This window comes from Pieris napi, chromosome 6 (assembly GCF_905475465.1).
Source record: "Pieris napi chromosome 6, ilPieNapi1.2, whole genome shotgun sequence".
NCBI classification, from domain to species: domain Eukaryota; kingdom Metazoa; phylum Arthropoda; class Insecta; order Lepidoptera; family Pieridae; genus Pieris; species Pieris napi.
Window position 1 is genome coordinate 8,741,231 of NC_062239.1, and position 19,282 is coordinate 8,760,512.

General features: G+C 32.9%; 2 protein-coding genes across 6 annotated transcripts in view; one reads left to right on the top strand and one right to left on the bottom strand.

The window, feature by feature from the left end:
- The first annotated feature begins 24 nt into the window (after positions 1–24).
- On the top strand, positions 25–7,235 carry LOC125050299 (monocarboxylate transporter 1-like). Its single transcript, XM_047650041.1, has 6 exons — positions 25–155; positions 2,863–3,999; positions 4,075–4,665; positions 4,973–5,188; positions 6,596–6,881; positions 7,033–7,235. The coding sequence occupies exons 2-6, from the start codon at positions 2,911–2,913 to the stop codon at positions 7,215–7,217; spliced, it is 2,367 nt and encodes a 788-aa protein (XP_047505997.1). The 5' UTR covers positions 25–155; positions 2,863–2,910; the 3' UTR covers positions 7,218–7,235.
- A 5,750-nt stretch (positions 7,236–12,985) lies between these two features.
- The window catches only part of LOC125050634 (ras-specific guanine nucleotide-releasing factor 1-like), a 35,106-nt gene continuing 28,809 nt past the window's right edge, over positions 12,986–19,282 (bottom strand). For 3 of the 5 annotated variants that reach the window (XM_047650599.1, XM_047650601.1, XM_047650597.1), the window contains 8 exons: positions 18,963–19,161; positions 18,528–18,625; positions 18,121–18,254; positions 16,673–16,866; positions 16,031–16,110; positions 15,310–15,427; positions 14,001–14,069; positions 12,987–13,211 (listed from right to left, as the gene is read on the bottom strand). In XM_047650599.1, the coding sequence (XP_047506555.1) occupies positions 13,011–13,211; positions 14,001–14,069; positions 15,310–15,427; positions 16,031–16,110; positions 16,673–16,866; positions 18,121–18,254; positions 18,528–18,625; positions 18,963–19,161 (1,093 nt within the window). In that variant the 3' untranslated portion in view covers positions 12,987–13,010. Of the gene's footprint in view, positions 13,212–14,000; positions 14,070–15,309; positions 15,428–16,030; positions 16,111–16,672; positions 16,867–18,120; positions 18,255–18,527; positions 18,626–18,962; positions 19,162–19,282 lie in introns of all 5 variants that reach the window. The other 2 variants (XM_047650600.1, XM_047650598.1) reach the window with 1 other exon arrangement.

A 19,282-nucleotide genomic window follows, 5' to 3' on the forward strand; every position in this document is an offset into this window, starting at 1 on the left:
AATTCGTTATCACTGAACCTTCAGCGACACAGCATCCATCCAGTCTCACGTAAGATGACGATTCCCTTCAGTGTACACATGACCGTCTGAGCAAACAGACGCGTCATATGCATGTGTAATAATTAATACATAAGTGTCCTAAAACCATATATGAGGTAAGTCTATTTTAATATATTCGGGTTCTGTTATTTATCGATTCGTTTTACTTATCAGCCGTCTGTTGAATATGTATTATCAATATTGAATTAATTCCGGTAACTAGAATGTATTGCACAGCAAATGCTCAAAGTTTGAAATTGTAAATTTTGAGTAATTGGAGTAGTCTTACTGATATAATATTTTTTTTTAACAAATGGATAACTTTTTGTTTAAAAACCTATAAGTATATAATATTTTAGTCTAAGAACTATAAAATATTTTTATTGATACTCGGTACTTGCAGGCAAAATTTAATTATATCGAAATGAAAGTTAATGATCAAAATTGGTATTACAAAGAAAATACACATTTTCGGATGGATTTTTTTTTTATTTTATTAATCTACAGTATATAATATATTTTTTGACAATCAACCTTTAACTATGCTTGTTTGTGCACTCGAAACGTCAGTCAATACTAATTCATTATAATAAATTTATTACATTAAAAATAAATAATTGTAATTTTGATAATGAAAACCGGAATCTGATTATTTTGCGACGAAACCATGACCCTTACTGGTTGTGTTATCATTTTATCGTCAGGTGAAAAGGTGAAAATCTATTAAAATTAATGAAAATCTTAATTTATAAGTTTTGAGTATTCTATGTTTACATATAGAAACATAGTATACTCTAAACCAATAACATATAAACATAATATAACATAGAATTTTATAAAACAGTTGAACAGCTTTTAATTATAATTAAACATTTGCATTGCAGATGGCTGATTCTGCAGTTTTTTTAATTCATCTATAATATACCACTTTCAATAAAGGATTTATTTATTTAAATCTTTCAAACCGTTTTTCGCGTATTATAATAACATTATAATTGCTAATTACGTACCTAATAAAAATATCGTGATTTTAACAATTTTTATAATACACTTAATTTCGTTAATAAACAAGATAAATACCCATAGGAATATATCGTATTAAATTCATGACACATTATTTTCAGTCATTTATCGATGAGTCACTGACCTCAACTTTTCCATTGTCTGTTTTTAAAATAGCCGGCAGTAAATGCATATTACGTATGAACTGAGGTTTAAAGGAGAACATTTAGACGTACTAAATTATAATAGAAGGCAAACGTCTAATTAGGTATATTGTCATCAACAATTTTGACGATACATTATAGGTTATACTAGTAAAAGCTTACATAAATCAATAGTGTATAAAGTGTTATTTATTACTTATTGTTTCGAGAGTTGAAACTAGTATTACGGCCATATTAGAATTTTTTATATTGTTAACTTTATCTCTGTATAATAGGTGGGCATAACAAGAGATATGATATAAGATACATTGATATGCAGCCTCCATATACATAGTTATATATATTTAATTTACGGTCTGGAAAATGCGCTGTAGGTTCATCTATCTCAAAGCATATTTAGGGATTATTTAGTGATATTTAACGATGTTAAGCTGTTAACATATTAGTATCTTATTAAACATAATAAAGACATATCGGTTATTATAAATTATTGTTAAACTGTCGGTATATTTGTCGGTAATTATTGTTAACTGAGTTGAATGGACGAAAATAAATCAAAATACCAACGCACCTGCATCCCAGTGTTTTGCAACTCGTACTAAATTTAGACGAAAAACTCTTAAATAAGTCAGGAAGATAATTATCGCCTAAATACGTGCTCTGGGTTATATCAGAAAAATTTAACAAAAGCTGTCGACTGATTGATGATAGAATATTTACCGTTTTCTAAGCATATTTATGTACAGATATAACTATGTATTCCTAAAGATAGGTACTAAAACAGGTTAAACTTTATCGTTTGAAATACTATTAGATTTAATTCGATATTTACCTACACTTGCAAAAATTATTATATGCTGATAATGATTGGTATGGAAAACTGTGACATCTCCACTGTTAAAAATAACCCACGCCCTTGACACGTTTACGATTCGATGTCTTTGGAATTTGTATTTTGAATTCAGTACGCGTTTTACGATTACTGCAAATTAAAAGAGACAGAAGGGAAATTAGGTACCTAGGTATTACTTGTCATTAAAACAAAACACTAGCTACAATCAATACAATTATGTCACAGAGCTAATGTACTTTTGTTATTGAACAGCGATGGAGCCATTTATGAATAAGGAAAAACGTTTAAATTAATTCCGTACAAATAATTATTTGATTCCAACAAAGGAACGCTAAATATCTTAATGGATATCCAAAAATGTGCTAACAGACGCACATGTTATAAATGAGTGATACGTATCTTTTTCAGTATACATAACACCTCCTTATATGATAGTACACAAAATTAAAGCTGCCTGCCAATAATACAAATTCTAACATAATTAAAGCTAAATACGGTATGGAGATAAATAAATAACCGTACCTAGGACTTAAGAATTAGGTCGTGATTAGTTGATGATGGATATGGTCATATGATGTATATATGAAATAAAAAGCTATCAATTATACATATAGCTTCGATAACTGTTAGCTACATTTCACACATTTTTAATTGATGACTAATTATGAAGTGCATGGCGATATTATGATGATAAACATCTCTACCGTACATGCTTCATCAAAGCATCATTCATGATTTTATGGACTTAACATAATTCTATAACATATTTATTTACATAATAGTTGACTTTTATTATTGTTTTAGATCTCAAAAAGTTTCAGTGAAAAACAAATATCACGTTAAAAGATAAATATGGTCGGAAACGAATCATATAACCTGAATGGCGACGCTCACAAAGAAAACGGAGAAGATTTAAAACAAGATATTGACAAAATAAATTCCATAAAATCAAGAAATAGCCATGAAATTGTAGCACGTTTTGTTATAGAGGGCTCGCCAGCTGGAGAAAGAGTAAAATTCGAAGGATTAGATGATAATAGTATTTGTTCCGATGAGACTGATGAAAATAAATTGCCACCTATTCCTGACGGTGGTTGGGGTTGGGTGGTTGTATTCGCCGCCTTTTTAGTATCAGCCTGTGCTGATGGATTAGCTTACTCTTTCGGTATATTGCACGAAGAGTTCACTAATTACTTCGATGCATCACAATCAAAAACCTCTCTTATTGGAAGCTTATTTATATCTATACCTTTGATTTCCGGACCCATCATGAGTGCTCTAGTAGATCGGTATGGTTGCAGAACGATGACTATGATTGCTGGGGTTCTATCTACATGTGGCTTCTTACTGTCTGCATTAAGCGATTCTATTGAAATGCTTTGCCTAACCTTGGGTACACTCAGTGGATTAGCTATGGGAATTTTATATGTTACATCAGTTGTATCTGTTGCTTTTTGGTTTGATAAGCGAAGAACTTTAGCCGTATCATTAGCTTCATGTGGAATCGGGTTCGGTACTTTAATATATTCGCCTTTGACAAATTATTTTATAGAATTATATGATTGGAGAAACACGTTGGTGCTATTGGCAGGTACTATACTAAATATGTGTGTTTGTGGTGCATTAATGAGAGACCCTGATTGGCTCATAGTTAAAGAAGCCAGGGAAAAAAAAGGAGCAAAGACTAGACATAGAAAGTCTTCTAGCACCGGTTCTGTCTCATCTAGATCAGTAGGAGGAGAGTCAGCCTTCTTAAACATAGATGAATTAAATGATCTATTAAAGAGTGGAGAAAGTCCTGAATATATTTTGGACACACTAACGACGACATTAGCTGAAGCCAAACAGTTGGCGGTAACAACACAGATGAATGCAGAGCAATCCTGTAAAAGAACGCATTCTGACATACAACTGCCAACTTTTATTCAAAGACATGATAAAGTAAGTAATTTTATTCCCATAAAATCATTTTGAAACAGCTTCTATAAAACAATATTAATGACAATAACTTTTCAGATACCTACGGAAGTGATCGAACGGTTAATGAAAAATAAAAAACTGTACAGAATAATACTAGAAAACTATCCTCATTTAATAACTAGAAGACGATCAGAGGAAAATTTACATGTTGATATTGTCGACGAAAATAACGTGGATGAACCAGTACCAATGAAAGTGACCGTTATGGCGAAAAGACCGAAAGAAGAAGACAAATCTAAAATGACGAAAAAGAGTTCCGATGCACCAGATTCGAGTAAACCAACGAGATCTCAAGATAACCCAAAAACTATTCCAAAGAGTGAAACGAAAACATCAGTAGTCGATTATAAAAAAGATAACAACATGACTATCGAAAAAGGTACACAAGAAAAAATACACGCCAATAAAGATCACCCTAAAACCCTACCGACTACCGCTAGCTGGATTTCCAGACAATTTAACACCGATCATCATTATCTCCGTGACATGCCGCTTTATAGAAATACAATAATGCATCGTGGAGCCATGATGAATATACCAAGGTACAAGCTCAGAGCTTCATCGTTGCCAGACATTTATAAAAATTCAACATGGTCTCTCAATTCGTATTATTCAGATGATGAACGGGTAAGTCCGCATTGATTAAACTCAACCCGTGAATAGTTCAAACACGCCAAAATGCATGAAATTTTAAAACGCTGCGGGTGGGTATTATTTATGTCTATAATTTATTTTAAGTAACACACACTTCAAGAGGTTCGGGGAGATAACGTTTTAGTATTTTTAAACTCTATTTCAACTGTTGCTTTCTCCAAAGATAGTGATTTATTCCTAGATTTTGTTAAATAGTGCTAATGTTTAGGTTTGTTTTCGTAAATTTGGCTAAACAAGCGCCCAAAAATTGTTTCTGGCTCAAATGAATGTATTTTTATAGAAATGGTACCAGCGCTTAATGGATGGCCTAAAATCTATATTTGATATGAGGATGTTCATCGAATTTCACTTCATTATGTTCAACATTGGCTCTCTCCTGTTATTTGTTTGGGCGATTATACCTTACTTCTTTCTGAAATCCTATATGACCTCTGTTAATATGGAAGGAGGAGCTCTGATGATAAGCGTCATTGGTATCGCCAGTGGATTTGGTATAGTGAGTACATTATTTTAGGAACTAACAAATTGATAAAGTTTGCGGCGAATAAGTTGTCAACAATAACAAAACTAAAAACTACTAGTTAAGCATTTTTCTTGCTGTTTTTGCCTAGAAAGTTATAAGTATTAATATATATACTAAAGTAAAGCTTAGGTTTTCTAGAAAAGCGGTGCCGTTATCTAACGGCCGTAATGTAGCGTTGGGTGACGTCACCCATACGTTGTCTATAAATAACATCGGAGTAGGTTTCCTAGAGAACGTTGAGTGTCACCGTAACGGTAAACAGCGGTGCTGTCATTTGCATGACGGCCGTTACAATTAGTAGGCCGATAAACATTAGTTCAACATTTTTCGCGTGTAGCGGTGCCCATATTTAATTAATACAATGAGTGGAAACGTTGTTGCGAAAAGCGAAAATGATGTTTTTTTGCATTATGTTAAAAGTAAAGACGGCCGTTATTAACAACAATAAAATGACGCCCGTTAGTTAACGGCACCGCTTTTGTAGGAAACCTAAGCTTAAAGTACGTAGTAGGTGCCGGCCAAATTGCCGAATCTTAAAGATTTAATAAGAAGCTGTATTTCTTGATTACTCTTTCGAAAAAAAATATTAAGATACCACTTTGATAAACATGAATTTTATGTTATTGACTAAACATAAACTAAGACTGAAAACTAAGTTAAAAATGTTGTAGACTAATTTTTTAACACTTTGTTAGTCTCTATTTACAGAGCTTAAGTTTTTGCTTAAGTGGCAATTATATTATCTGGTTTTCAAAACATTTATACAAGGTTTTTTATCTTATCAAGGTATATTTAGATGAAGGCTTATATTGTTATCTCACTAAAACTACATGAAACAATCTAAATGAAATAATAATTATAATGCTTTATTGACAACGACCTCATTTAAAAATCAATATTTAATTACTATTTTAATCTCTTAAATTCAAACTTTACGTTTGCACTATATTCTATAAACAATATGACATCCTCGTATAGAAGTAATTACAATATTAACATGTTTTTTTTATATCCACAAACTATAACTTAAATATGTCAATCAGAGATGTCTAAGATAAGTTTTCTATATTACTAGCTGATCCGGCAAACGTCCTTTTGCCATGTATATCATTTATAATAAAAAATAGGGGTTGATTGTAGAGGGGTGAAAATTAGGGGTTGTATGTATTTTATAATGCTGTATCATAAAAATAAAAAAAATACCTTCAAATTAAAAAAATAGCCAATACCCAATATGCACACAAAATTTCATGGGAATCGGTCAAGCCATTTCGGAGAAGTTTAACTACAAACACCGCGACACGAGAATTTTATATATTAGATTTAAATGGTAAAAACTAAAAATTAAGATGACTTCCTAATGATAGCAAACTTTTCTAGGTGGCTCTGGGATGGGCCGGCGATCAACCTTGGATCAACGTTACTAAAGCTTACGCGACTTGTCTTATTATATGTGGGATTTCTGTTGGGGCCTATCCACTATTCATCACCAACTATTGGGGGCTTGTGGTGATTTCCACAATCTTCGGAGTGTCCTATGCAAGTTCTTACTCCTATACCCCGGCTATTCTTATGGAGTTGATGCCAATAGACTATTTTACTATTGCTTATGGGTTTATACTTTTAAGTCAGGGCGTCGGACATTTGATGGGACCACCACTTGGAGGTAAGGGTTAAAAGTAAGTTAGTACGTAGATTTATGCCACAAAGCTCGCGAGTGCGTTGGCGGCATTTCACGTTCATGCTTAATGACGTGACCAATATGGCAATACACCTCCGCATGCTCGCCGGGCGCTCATTTTTCGTCTCCTTTGCAGGTCTGTTATTTGACTTAACCGGAAACTGGGAGTCTACGTTCTACGGTGGAGGTGTGTGGCTTGTCATATCTGGTATAAGTATTGGTATAATACCATACACGAAGAACAGAAGGATATGGGGTAAAGGCCCCTTACTCAAGGACCTTGAAGAGGCTCAAAGCACAAAGAACTCAGTGAATGTTTAAATAAAGTATTCAATTGTTTTCCTTGTATTATTTATCCTTTAATCAAGTAAACCAATATCCTAAAATCATCACACTAAAGCAAATAGACCCTTTTAATATTAAACTATTTTTGTTAACCTATTATGCAATTTAATATTACAAAGAAAACTACTAATAGGAGCAATTAGTTGGGAACATTAAAGCACACTAATTCAGGTCAATATCGCCTCTGGCGCCTGTCAGCAGTAGGTATAATAAAAACTTAAATTGACGGTAATAACGTGAACAAATAAAGCCTCGCCCATATGATATTACGTCATATATTACGTGAATTATTTTATGTACGTACTGTGTAGGATATACGGTGAAATTTTAATGCTGTAATATGCACATGATTGTTTTATTTTACAATTAATAATTAGTATCACCGGTACCTACGATCTCTGGTATTTACGCAGAATATTTACGTTATCAAATGAAAATTTATTTAATTATATTGGTAACTCTGTACGCTTACCCTGGCAGGGTCGCCATGTATTGTATTTTAAATTTTTTCCGCCCATGGATACTCTGAAAGCCAAAGGGCTCGCCTTTTAAAAATTGGTACGCTCTTTTCTTGAAGGACCTTAAGTCGAATTGGTTCGGAAATACTGTGTATATATGTATATACTATATATGTATGTATATACTGTGTGTAGTGGGTGTTGCGCAGCAAAAACTGCCTTAAGAAACGCTCAGTTGTGGAACGACAGACGTAGAGGCGATACGGGTGGGATTTCGAATTCTGCCTCGACGTCCGATGATGAAACTCAGCTGCAGGTATCAACGCCAAGTATTCAGATGCTGACTGTTTCTTTAAGGAGAGTGTTTCACAACAGAGGAGTAGCAACAAAGGGTTTTATTAGTGGAAAACGCGCAATCTTGTGTGCTCTTGAGGTTAAATTGGACTAGATTTAGTCGACCGCAATCGGAAACTCCCCGTAGCAGGGTTTCGTCTTGAGACACAAGTTAGTCCCGGTACTGATCGACAACTGCCCGAGAAATACCTGCATGGGCAGTGTAGAATATCCTTTGTGCTGTCGTCAGCATAACAATGACCATATCAATATTACAGATCTTTTATGTTTTAAATAAATAAGTACTTAACTTAACTGACTTGGTCATCGCATGGAAACACATTGTATCTACAAGTAATACATATTATTATTATTCGGTGTCGAGACCCTAGCGCTTTAAGGCTTTTTAAAGAAATTTCAAAAAGGTTAGTCGACATCACAGGAGACCGAAGATCTGGCAGCTACCTCGGACAAAGAATTAGTCTAGCAATTCAAAGGGGGAAAACGCTTCGGAACCTTGCCTAAAGGAACTCCTTTTAATGATAAAGTTTAGTTATTTATTTCAATGTATTTACATATTATATTATTTAGTGTCAAAAACTTGGTAGCTCATGCTTCTAAATCTACAACGAAGTTATAGGGTTTGAAAATAACCTGAGCTGCTTCGAGAAAAGGATGGTACGGCCATGCCACTTTTCGCTCGACTTGGCGAATTCACTACCGTGCCCCTAGATAGTATAGAGAAAAAAAAACAAGTAACTTTATACAACTTTATTAAGAAGAGACAACAATAAATCCAGTCAACAACCATAACAGAAGGGTTTTATTGGGAACTTCAGATAGCTTCAATATTTGGTTTCAATTCAATCATTGGATCAACAATGTCATGAGTTTAACAATATTTTATTTATTTGTAGTGAAAATATCATTGATCTTGAACATATACTTATCTAATACTGAGGTTAGCGTCATCAGTGCTATTTGAAATTCCCAATACATACTTAATAATTTATGTTCAGCTATTTCACAAAGTAATTCGTAAAGAAATAATTACTCTTAAATCATTGTTACTTTTAGAACAGTAATTGAAACACATCAAATAAATATTGATAGTTTAGCATATCGCAAATATAATCAATGTTTTCCTTCATTACATAAGCAACTATGTTAATAGCTTGATTGATATTTGGAAAAATAATCCAGTTTATTTACAAATCTACTCGATAAATAAAGTTAACATTCATTTTAAACTACGATACATCTAACATTAAATATTTTTAAGTTAAAATATATATAAATATACCAGAATATTTTTACTAAAAAGAGGTAGATGAGGATATTACACTTTAAAGATATTCTAATCGATCATAAGAATTTGTGCATTTAATGCAAAAATTGTTAACAGAGACAAAATGATGACTATCTAAAAATTATTGAGGAACGGGAAGATAGAGGCATAAACGTGCGATTATTTATAAGGTCGTGGATATACGATTAAAAATTCATACAATTACTTAATACTATAACAAAGTACAGAATGATAGGCATAACCTTATAATGTCAGAGAGGAAGGTTCGTAAAACATAATGGAATAAACATAAAGGAAAATGTTAATAATAAATTTTCATAGATTTTTTTTTATAAATAAGCATCACGAATATATTCAAAGTACGTATTAAATGCTAGAAAGGAAAAAGTTTTTAGTAATATTCCCTACTTAATAACACGAATAATTTGGGAACTTAAATCTACTGTACCACTCTGATGTTATAGGATTGCACCTCCATTTTTAGTACGTTTATATTTGTTTTAAGCGTTTAGACAACCGACATCGGTGTGTTTATAATATATTTAAATTATCATAAGACATGTCAGGCTTATGTTTTAATTTTGGGCCTAGTTATCTCATCAAAATCTAAAAGAGTTATGAATAATAGCAATATCTTTTTAAATATTTTAAGATTAATTAAGAAATGAAAATATATACTTGATAAGTTAGCTAGGCCCGTTCCAAGATACAATAGGCCCCTAACATTAACTAGAAAAGCCGTAGAAAAGACCTAAGACAACTACTCTCACTTGAGATCACGTTCAGTCAATGACAAATGATAAAGAGGTTAAATAAAAAAAAGTCTTTGCTCTACGTTCCTTGGTTTTGGGCACAGCATTTTTTTTTAATATTTTTGGGTCGACATATTTGCCGTTAATTTCGTAGACGAGTTCCTTTACGATGTTTTTTCACTAGATAGTGAATTCACTAGATATTGACGAACAATATATTTGTGTACAGCGATTCGAAAGAATGACGCGGATACAGCGGTAATTCAAAATCAGCCTTGCGATTCTGTAACTCACTTTTCGAACTCGCACAGCGGTTTTCACGGTACGATTTGGCATTCTCATAAACAATAAACTACAAGCTCCCTTCTTATCAGAATGTCAAATCATAAAATGACTGCTTTACGACTGATTTGGGCGCGACCGCCGCTGCAAAAACCGCTGTGTGAGTTCGAAAAGTGAGTTACAGAATCGCAGGGCAGTTTTGGACAAAATAAATGATGTATAAAAATAAATTGAAGCAACTCGTGAAAGTTTTGTTTATTAATTATTTTTTTGTAATACATAATAACTTGATTGTATTCATAAACAAAAAACAATTAAACATATGAGCATTAATATTCATGTTTGTTTTATTATTATGTATATGCTACAAAATGCCAAAATTATAATATCCGACCGCTATGTTTCCTACCAACGCACAGTGGTCTGAAATCCCTAAAAGCTGGCCAAAAGTAGGAAAAAATCTATTTTCTAGGGACTTTTAATGGTTGGAATAGTTGTAGTGGTATACCTAGTATGACCGTTATAAATGGGGAATCATCCCTACCTGGCTTGGGAACCTATTCCGTTCGTAAGCGTCGTGTATGCCGCATTTTCAAGTCGTCGCGCGTCGAAAATAACAGAAAGTTCAGACACGTGTAGATTCGCGAAAAGTCATCGAATTTAGATTCTGCAAAATCTATTCTTTTACAGAAAGTAAGCTCTATCCTAATGCCTCGCTCGAAATTATTATTAACAATGTATGAAATAGTAATTTATTAATGATAACAGTAGTATTTTCCTTGGTCACATTCTGAGAAGTCCTAAGAAAGCAATATGTCAAAACTCTTGTCGAATCTGGCTCTTCAACCGGATGGAAATTTTTGCTAAGACATTTCTTCATAACATATCCAAAAATTAGCTGCGACTTCGGTTTCGGTTACAACTTTTATGCGATGATATTTCACCCGAATTAAACACGTTTTTAAAGATTTTTTTTGCCGATTTTTATTCGCCATTTTGTTTTTCCAAATTTTGATTTTGAATTCGTGATCAACGACCTCGAAAACGTAAGTTTACCAAAATTCATGAAATTCCAATGACATCTTCATATTTTGCCCAGCTTTTTGGGATTTCAGACCACTGAGCCGTTGCTCTTGTTTGAGCCCAATTAAAAAAATATATAAAGATTTATTGACAAGAAGCAAAAATGCATTCTCGGGAATTTTGTTTTTTTAAATCGACCCTTTTTTAAAACAAATGAAGTACAGCACAGCTTATATTCAACAAGACTTTCCTTATACTAGGTGTAACAAGAGTATATTAACATTTAATAGAAACAACAAACTTGACTATATAAGTTGATATTTAGAAATTTACATAAGAATAGACTTTTTCATAAGTTTATTTCTTATTCTAATGGAGCAACAAAAATAACACTAAGGGTCTGTTTCACAATGTATGGATAAAGTACCAAATAGCTATGCAACACATAAATTATTTGGAAGATAAATTGTGTTATTTGACATTCATCGGACTCATAACTTTTGATGGACTTTATGTGACGAATAGCTCTATCTGACAGTCGTGTCACCCAAAAATAGTGTTTATCCTACCAATAAGTAATAAATAGCTAATTTGGAACTTATGTAGAACTTATCCGTACATTGTGAAACAGACCCTAAAAATAAGTTATTATAAGTGCTAATTATCTATTTTTAAATTCATATAAATTAAAAATATATTAATTTTATTTAATGTAGTTTGGTCACTGTAGCTTGTTGGTAAATTGAAAGTAATTATCACATTAAAGTATGTACTTATAATTATCTGTTATACAATTATAGATTTCTACGTATCTAGAGTTTTAAAAAGAGATTTTTAAATTGACATTGAGCAAGAAAGAATGACAGGCATGAGCAAAGGGCACAATCACTTACCTATGTCCAAATAAATAAAAGTCACTCACCCAAGACTTACTTAAAATAGAGCAATTGAGTGTTCGTTTGACTTTTATTAAGGACATATCACTAATATTTTAAATTGCCAATAAATATTTCTTTTTAACAATACATTAACAAGGCCGAAACGCTAAACCACAAAAAGCATAATTGCTTAGCTTTTATGTTTTAAAATCCTATGAGCCCGTACATGATACTTCTATGTGTTTGTAGATTAATATATAAGATTATGATTCAAAAATATCAGTTGTATAGTTTTTTATAGCGCATATAATACGTTTTCTATTATGTATAGAATATATATGTAGAGCATATTTATGTACTCGGGGCTATAGGAGTATAAAAGCATCCTTCATAGTTTTTGTATGATTTAATTGTATTAAGTATTAGTAAGATTCTTTGGACTTAACAAATCTTTTTAAGTCTTAATTAATTTGATTCAGATGTTATAGCTGTTGTGTATAAAGCTTTGTCGAGATTTAATGTCAACCAGATATGTTAATTTTTATTAAAGGCAGCTTTTTCCACACCTGTTATATAATACATATATGTATAAATAGAAAGATAACATTTTTAACTAAATCAAAATACGTTTAAACTAGTCCATTGAGTAATCTAAAATGTTGGTGAATACATAAAAAAACTTATCACAATGCACAAAAATATGAATTTAATTTGAAATTATACCGTAATAAGTCCTAACGCTCAGCTCTAAGTGGTGCTAATGCAGCAAGGGAAGCCCTACGACGGCGCTGGGCAGATGGTGATGCGGGAGAAGGTGGAGTAACTGTAATTCCACTAGCGGAGCCCCGAGAAGCGCGAGGCTCCTGCTCTAAAGACAATGAGTATTGCATGTCTTCAGAGTATGCCAGAGCTGGATCCAATAGAAAATCGCTGACCTTAAAAAAAAATTGTTTAAATTATGCTTTTTCTACGATACCAAAGCTATTCCAGGATTGCGACATCACTGCTTGAAATACTGAAACTGAATTTCGTTGTCAATTGACGTCATCATTATTAAAATCAACCAATCATTAGGTCGAGTATCGGTTTTGCAGAAGCATTGGGACCTGCTAATTGTTAAAACCAATAAATCGTAATAGTAATTGTGTATGAATGATGCCGTCTATTGATATTATGTCGTCAATTAGAATTAATTTAAAGTTTTTTTTTGGTCACTAATGGAAAATTTAAGTTTTAAAATTCAACATTGGTAACGCAGTAATCTAGATTAATAAGATTATTCTGTGAAACTGATTATTTCTGTGCTTTAACTTTATAGGGGGTTAACATATGATTAACAATTCAAAACTTACTTATTAGTTAAGTTTAATGTACAATAATAAGTAAAAAAAATTGTAACAAAGTAACGCATTTGTTTAATTTTATGACACCTTGATATCCCACAAATAAAGCTAATTTATTAAAACTAACGCTGCAGAGGTAGATATATCTTAAATCTAACTACAAAATATTATCTATATTTGCATAAAAAATAAGAAATTAATTATTTTACTTGAAATTCGTATTCTCGGATTAGGCATTAAAAAGTATTTTGGCCCGCCTGCCATAATACTACTTAACTAGAGATCAATAAATTATTTATTATGAAGATCTCTCGTTTCTTAGATATTTATAGTGAATACAAGAATTTTTAATCTGCATATTTGTAACAAAACAGAACTTACCTTTGGAATGCGATCAATTTTGTATGGAGTTTGTTGGAAATTACGAATCTCGCGGATTACATGAGCTATCTGTAAGAAAATATTTCCAAATTAACCTCTTTTTTCTCCTTATTAAATAAGTTTTTGAAATGTAAGTATGCAAGGCTTAGAAGACACTCAACTATTGAAATAATATAAATCAATTTTATTAAATAAAGATGGCAATATTGAAGAATAAGCCAGGAATTCCAGATTTAAATAAATTTCGTCGTCGTTATTCCCGCCCATTTAATTTTTTTGATTATATTACTGAAAGTTCACTTCCATGACTTTCTGGGGATTGTATGATTTGTATAAAGTTCCGTACACCCTATATGGAGCATGGAACAGACACATTATGTATGTAAAAGAGACATACCATTGTTATTTCGAGATTATCGTCGCGTCGGTTAGAACAAGTGTTAATTGTGCGAAAGAAATATCCATTAGTGCCAGGGTCAAAGTGAGAATCGTACACAGTAATCTATGAAGTTTTAAATATAGAAATGGATCAAAGGATCTCATTCACACGAGAATCAGTCTCAATGATTACTGAAACCGCTTAATTGCCAACAATTGTAGCGGCAAGTTACAAAACCATTATGACAGTCTATTTTCGTTGTATTCGTAGAAATTGAGTAACAACATGGGGCACTGTATAATTACACATTACACACACAACGTTAATAGACTTGAATGAGAAAAAAAGACGCGTAAAAAAATTCAATATAAGATTGATTAAATAATTCAACAAATAAAATTCAATGAAGATTTTATTAATCTTTTTTTAAATGGAATTTAAATGGAAAGTCGGTGGGTAGCGACTTCTTTTATTTTTTTGAATCTATGAATATAGATTTATAATAATTTTTATGTATGTCAATTACGCCAGAAAAACTAAATTGATAGAAGTAATGTGGAAATTCAAAGGTACACATTATACGTTTATTGAAAAGATTTTCAACTTTATTAATTTGTCTCGTCAATATATGTTTAATATATTATTAGGTCAGCAACTTTCTTTGCTCACACAATTCTTTAAGTGTTCGCCTAGTTATCATTCGATAATCGTGCGCCTCTCAACCCCTAAGGTCGTTCGTTCGAATCTAATCAATTAACAATATGCGCCCTTCCGTAACATCTTTTAAAACTCTTCTAAATAAACATTTCTTAATCATATTCTATCCTGCTGTAATTCTTGTATTTCTTATTATTTTGTATTTCATTGCAATTCATGAATCCGTGAGATTAGCTGTTTAGATTTAACCTGAAAATCACAGTAAGGACTTACCATTCTCATCTTGGAGAAGTTGAGTAGTTTTTCCGGTGTGAAGTTCGAAGTTCCCTCTTCTATGAAAGAGAGGTCTGACAGATACATGCCCAGGTATGGGATGCAGGGCGGGTCACACCTGATGAATTATAAAACATATTACATCAAGTTTAAAGGAAAATATCAAATCGGAAATTATTATTAAAAAAAAATTTTAAACTTAGTGTGTGTGTGCAGTGAGGTTGACTTTTAGACTTTTATAGAACATGTTTTAATGCAGTGAAATGAATTTTATTTCAGTATATTTAAAATAATAATAATATTGCGGGTATAAATTGAGATGGAAGCTATCCGATCTTTTAAGTTGGATCAAACTACACACGGTGTGCAAATTTGATTGATATCGGTTCGGTTGTTTAGGAGTCCATAGCGGACAATTAACAACGTGACACGTAATTATTATATATTAAGATATACGTATATATATATGGTCTATTTAAAAATTAAATCACTGGAAAAATTGTAGATATGTTTAGACAAATATTAAAGCAGCAGCAGTTAACCAAAGTCAAAGTCAAAAATATATTGTAACATAAATTAATACTTGACTAAACTATCGTAAAGTTTCCTAAAGGTTTATATGTGAAAATTCAGAATATTTGTAACACAAGCGATAAACGATATTAAAAAAACACTTTTAAAACCATTTGTTTGAATGAAAATTTTCGTATTAATTTCTGACCTGTGTAGAGCGTCTCTCAAATTCCTGAAGCGACATTCTGACGAAGTTAGATTTTGTAGTCTCTCTAGTGTTTGCTTGCTCTGAAATATATATATTTTTTATATTAAATATATATTGACTAAATTAGTGAAATATCTTGCATTATTATTGGCTTGTTTAAGGACTTAGGATGTGGTGTGTAATCACCACTAAAGAATAAAAAATATAAATATAAATTCATAATTAATAAATTTTCCTTCATGCAGCCCTGCGATTCTGTAACTCACTTTTCGAACTCACACGGCGGTTTTTGCATCGGCGGTCGCTCTCAAATAATAATAAACAATAAACTACAAGCTCCCACCTTTTCAGAATGACAAATCATAAAATGACTGCTTCACGACTGATTTGAGAGCGACCGCCGATGCGAAAACCGCTGTGTGAGTTCGAAAAGTGAGTTACAGATTCGCAGGGCTGATGAATTGCAATCGTGTCTCTGATTATTATTTCATTAACTCATTCTACGGAAACAATGTACGCTGTCTTTATTAGAACGTATTAATAATAACTAACAAACTTTCTTAATAAAGATATCTAAATAAAAACATTGAATACAAAATGACTACTGATTCTTATTAAAAATACTAAGCAGAATTAACTCACCGTCTTCGAAACCTTCTCCCAGGTCATTTTAAGTCTAAATATAGATGTATTCGAAAGAGCTGCACAAATCTGTAGTACACCGTTAAAGTTGTGAAGACAACGAGCTATGTCCGCAACGGCTATCCACTTTTCGATGGAACCAACGCGGCATTTGAGAGCGTGCTCTTGGAGTTCCGGGAGGTCGCGAGGGGTTCCTAGAATCGGTATTTTCACGTAAACTAAATCGATTCTAATGTTAGTGACGTCTATAAAGAGGATATGTTTTTCTCGTATTTTAAAAAGGCTAAATTTTTTTTAATGAAACATAGTTATGGATGGAATAGCGATGGGCTGACGACATTATGTTGGTGTGAAAAGTGTATAAGAAAAGAATAGATACAAATGGAAAGTTTTGGAGGAAGCCATTAACCATAACAGGCCTGCCTTGCGATTCTGTAACTCACTCAGCGGCGGTCGCGTTCAAATCAGTCGTAAAGCAGTAATTTTATGATTTGGCATTCTGATAAGGAAGGAGCTTGTAGTTTATTATTTATCAGAATGCCAAATCAAAAAATTACTGATTTACGACTGATTTGAACGCGACCGCCGCTGTGAAAACCGCTGTGAGAGTTCGGAAAGTGAGTTACAGAATCGCAAGGCTGTACTGAAAGACACAAAACAATGTTGTGTCAACAAGACTTGTTTTGTGTCTATGAAACCTTGGCTATTCTTTATTATAAAATTAAGGAGCTAAAATTCAAGAAGACAAAGCAAATCTAAAATACTAACAAATGGATGATCAATATATTGGCTATGTATATGTCGCAGCCAACTAGTTTAATAAGCCGATCAGCCTACTCTTTTAATCAGCGACGTTTAGTTAAGAGGCTAGGCTGATAATTGAACGGCTAATAAAGATAGTTGGCTGCGACATATATATGTGCGCATGCGTATTATTAGCGGCGGCGCCAGAAAAAAAATCGTACCTTTATGTTAAATTATATACAAGTATTCAATAAAAAATAGTTGTGGAGCATTCTACTCTCTGACCTAAAGGGATGATCGACCAGTCCAACCACTCTCGACTTGTTCTTAAATATTTTTACACACAGTTTAGAGCTATTACGCACTTTCGACTTGTCGCCGGCGACTCGGTCGCTGGCGACTGTGAGTTTCTACAGTTTAAATGGATGTCTACGCACTTGGTCGTCGGTCGCCCAAGCGACTGGGCGACTCGCCGCGTCGTGGCGACACACAAGCGACTGCCGATCGCTGGCGACCAAAAGGAGCACGGCTTCAAATGGAAGCATTCACACTGCGAGCAACAGTCGTAACGACTGGACGTATATATACGAATGTACTTGGAATACTGTCGCTCGGCTTGGTCTCCTGTCTAGTTGCCTATCTTTGGGTCGCCGGCGACAAGTCGACAGTGCGTAATAGCTCTTAAGCAATCAGCTTTAACTTACCTGGAAACGGCACTCTTTTTAGGATCTCTGAGATGACGAGGCTAGAAATATGGTTGAAATGGGCCGTCATCATTAGTATATGAGGGGCGCGTTCTGCCTTGTCAGCCTTCGTCCACGCTTGTCCTAGGAACTCCCTAAAATCGAAAACGCAGGTCAAATTATTGCAATATTTACGTCTCATTAAAAATTTCTCATAATTGTTATGGAGTGCCATATAACACGCAAACGGGATATCGGAAGTTTATAACCGCCATAAAGACACAAAATTGATCAATAAGTTTAACAAGAGTAAAAAGAAGAAGAGAAAAGACGTAGTAAGAGAAAAAGAAAATTACATGTAAGTTGTTTTGGTTTAATCATTACACGTCAAGCTTGCAATTTTGAAATAAATAAATATATTATCTTACTCGCTGTGAATCGAACTGAATATCTGATAATCAAGATATGTCATCTGTTCTGCAATTTCGAGGGCCGACAACGTCTCGAGACATTCTTTAGTAGGTATCTAAAATAAATTTATATAATTATTGCAAAAATTTAAAATCAGTTTAGTGAATTATTGCAAAAACACCAACAAAACAAACTTAAATTACATATTAATCATTCTGCGGCGTAATTAAAATTTTTAAAAAAAAAAAACATGATTTTATCGTGAACCATAGACAAATTAGACGCATAGATTAAAGTTTATATTCACTATGGTTATCGGTAAATAAATGATTAGCAAATTGTTTGTAAGTTACCGAAAAGTCCGTGATACTCCTCTAAAAGTGAGAACTTTACTCCATCACGTAAAATGTTACCAGTTACATCCCAATAACAATTAAAACAATAAATAGTACCTTTGGTGGTGCAAAAATGGCTTTTAAGTCCACATTTCTGTCCGGAGACCGTTCAAGAAGTCGCAATAATTGTGAAGCCGCTTTATGTTCGGACGGTAGCAGACCAGGGCTACTCTCTATCTCTTTCAGGAAATCCATGGTAAGACCGCGAAGACGTTCGTCAGACCAGAAATCAGATGAGTGTTTCGATATCCAGTGCCTGGAATTATATTTTTAACATTACCGACTTTATGGTTATCAGCCAAAATAAATAAGTATTTAACCTGGAAGTTCTGGGTTTGAATTCCGGTGAAATACCAATTATCTTGGATTGGATATAA

Bases quoted from the DNA above. Each gene is read 5' to 3' on its own strand.
- LOC125050299 (XM_047650041.1), top strand. From the start codon at position 2,911: ATGGTCGGAAACGAATCATATAACCTGAATGGCGACGCTCACAAAGAA. The intron at 4,000-4,074 runs GTAAGTAATTTT...ATAACTTTTCAG, and splicing joins TTATTCAAAGACATGATAAA to ATACCTACGGAAGTGATCGA. The intron at 5,189-6,595 runs GTGAGTACATTA...AAACTTTTCTAG, and splicing joins TCGCCAGTGGATTTGGTATA to GTGGCTCTGGGATGGGCCGG.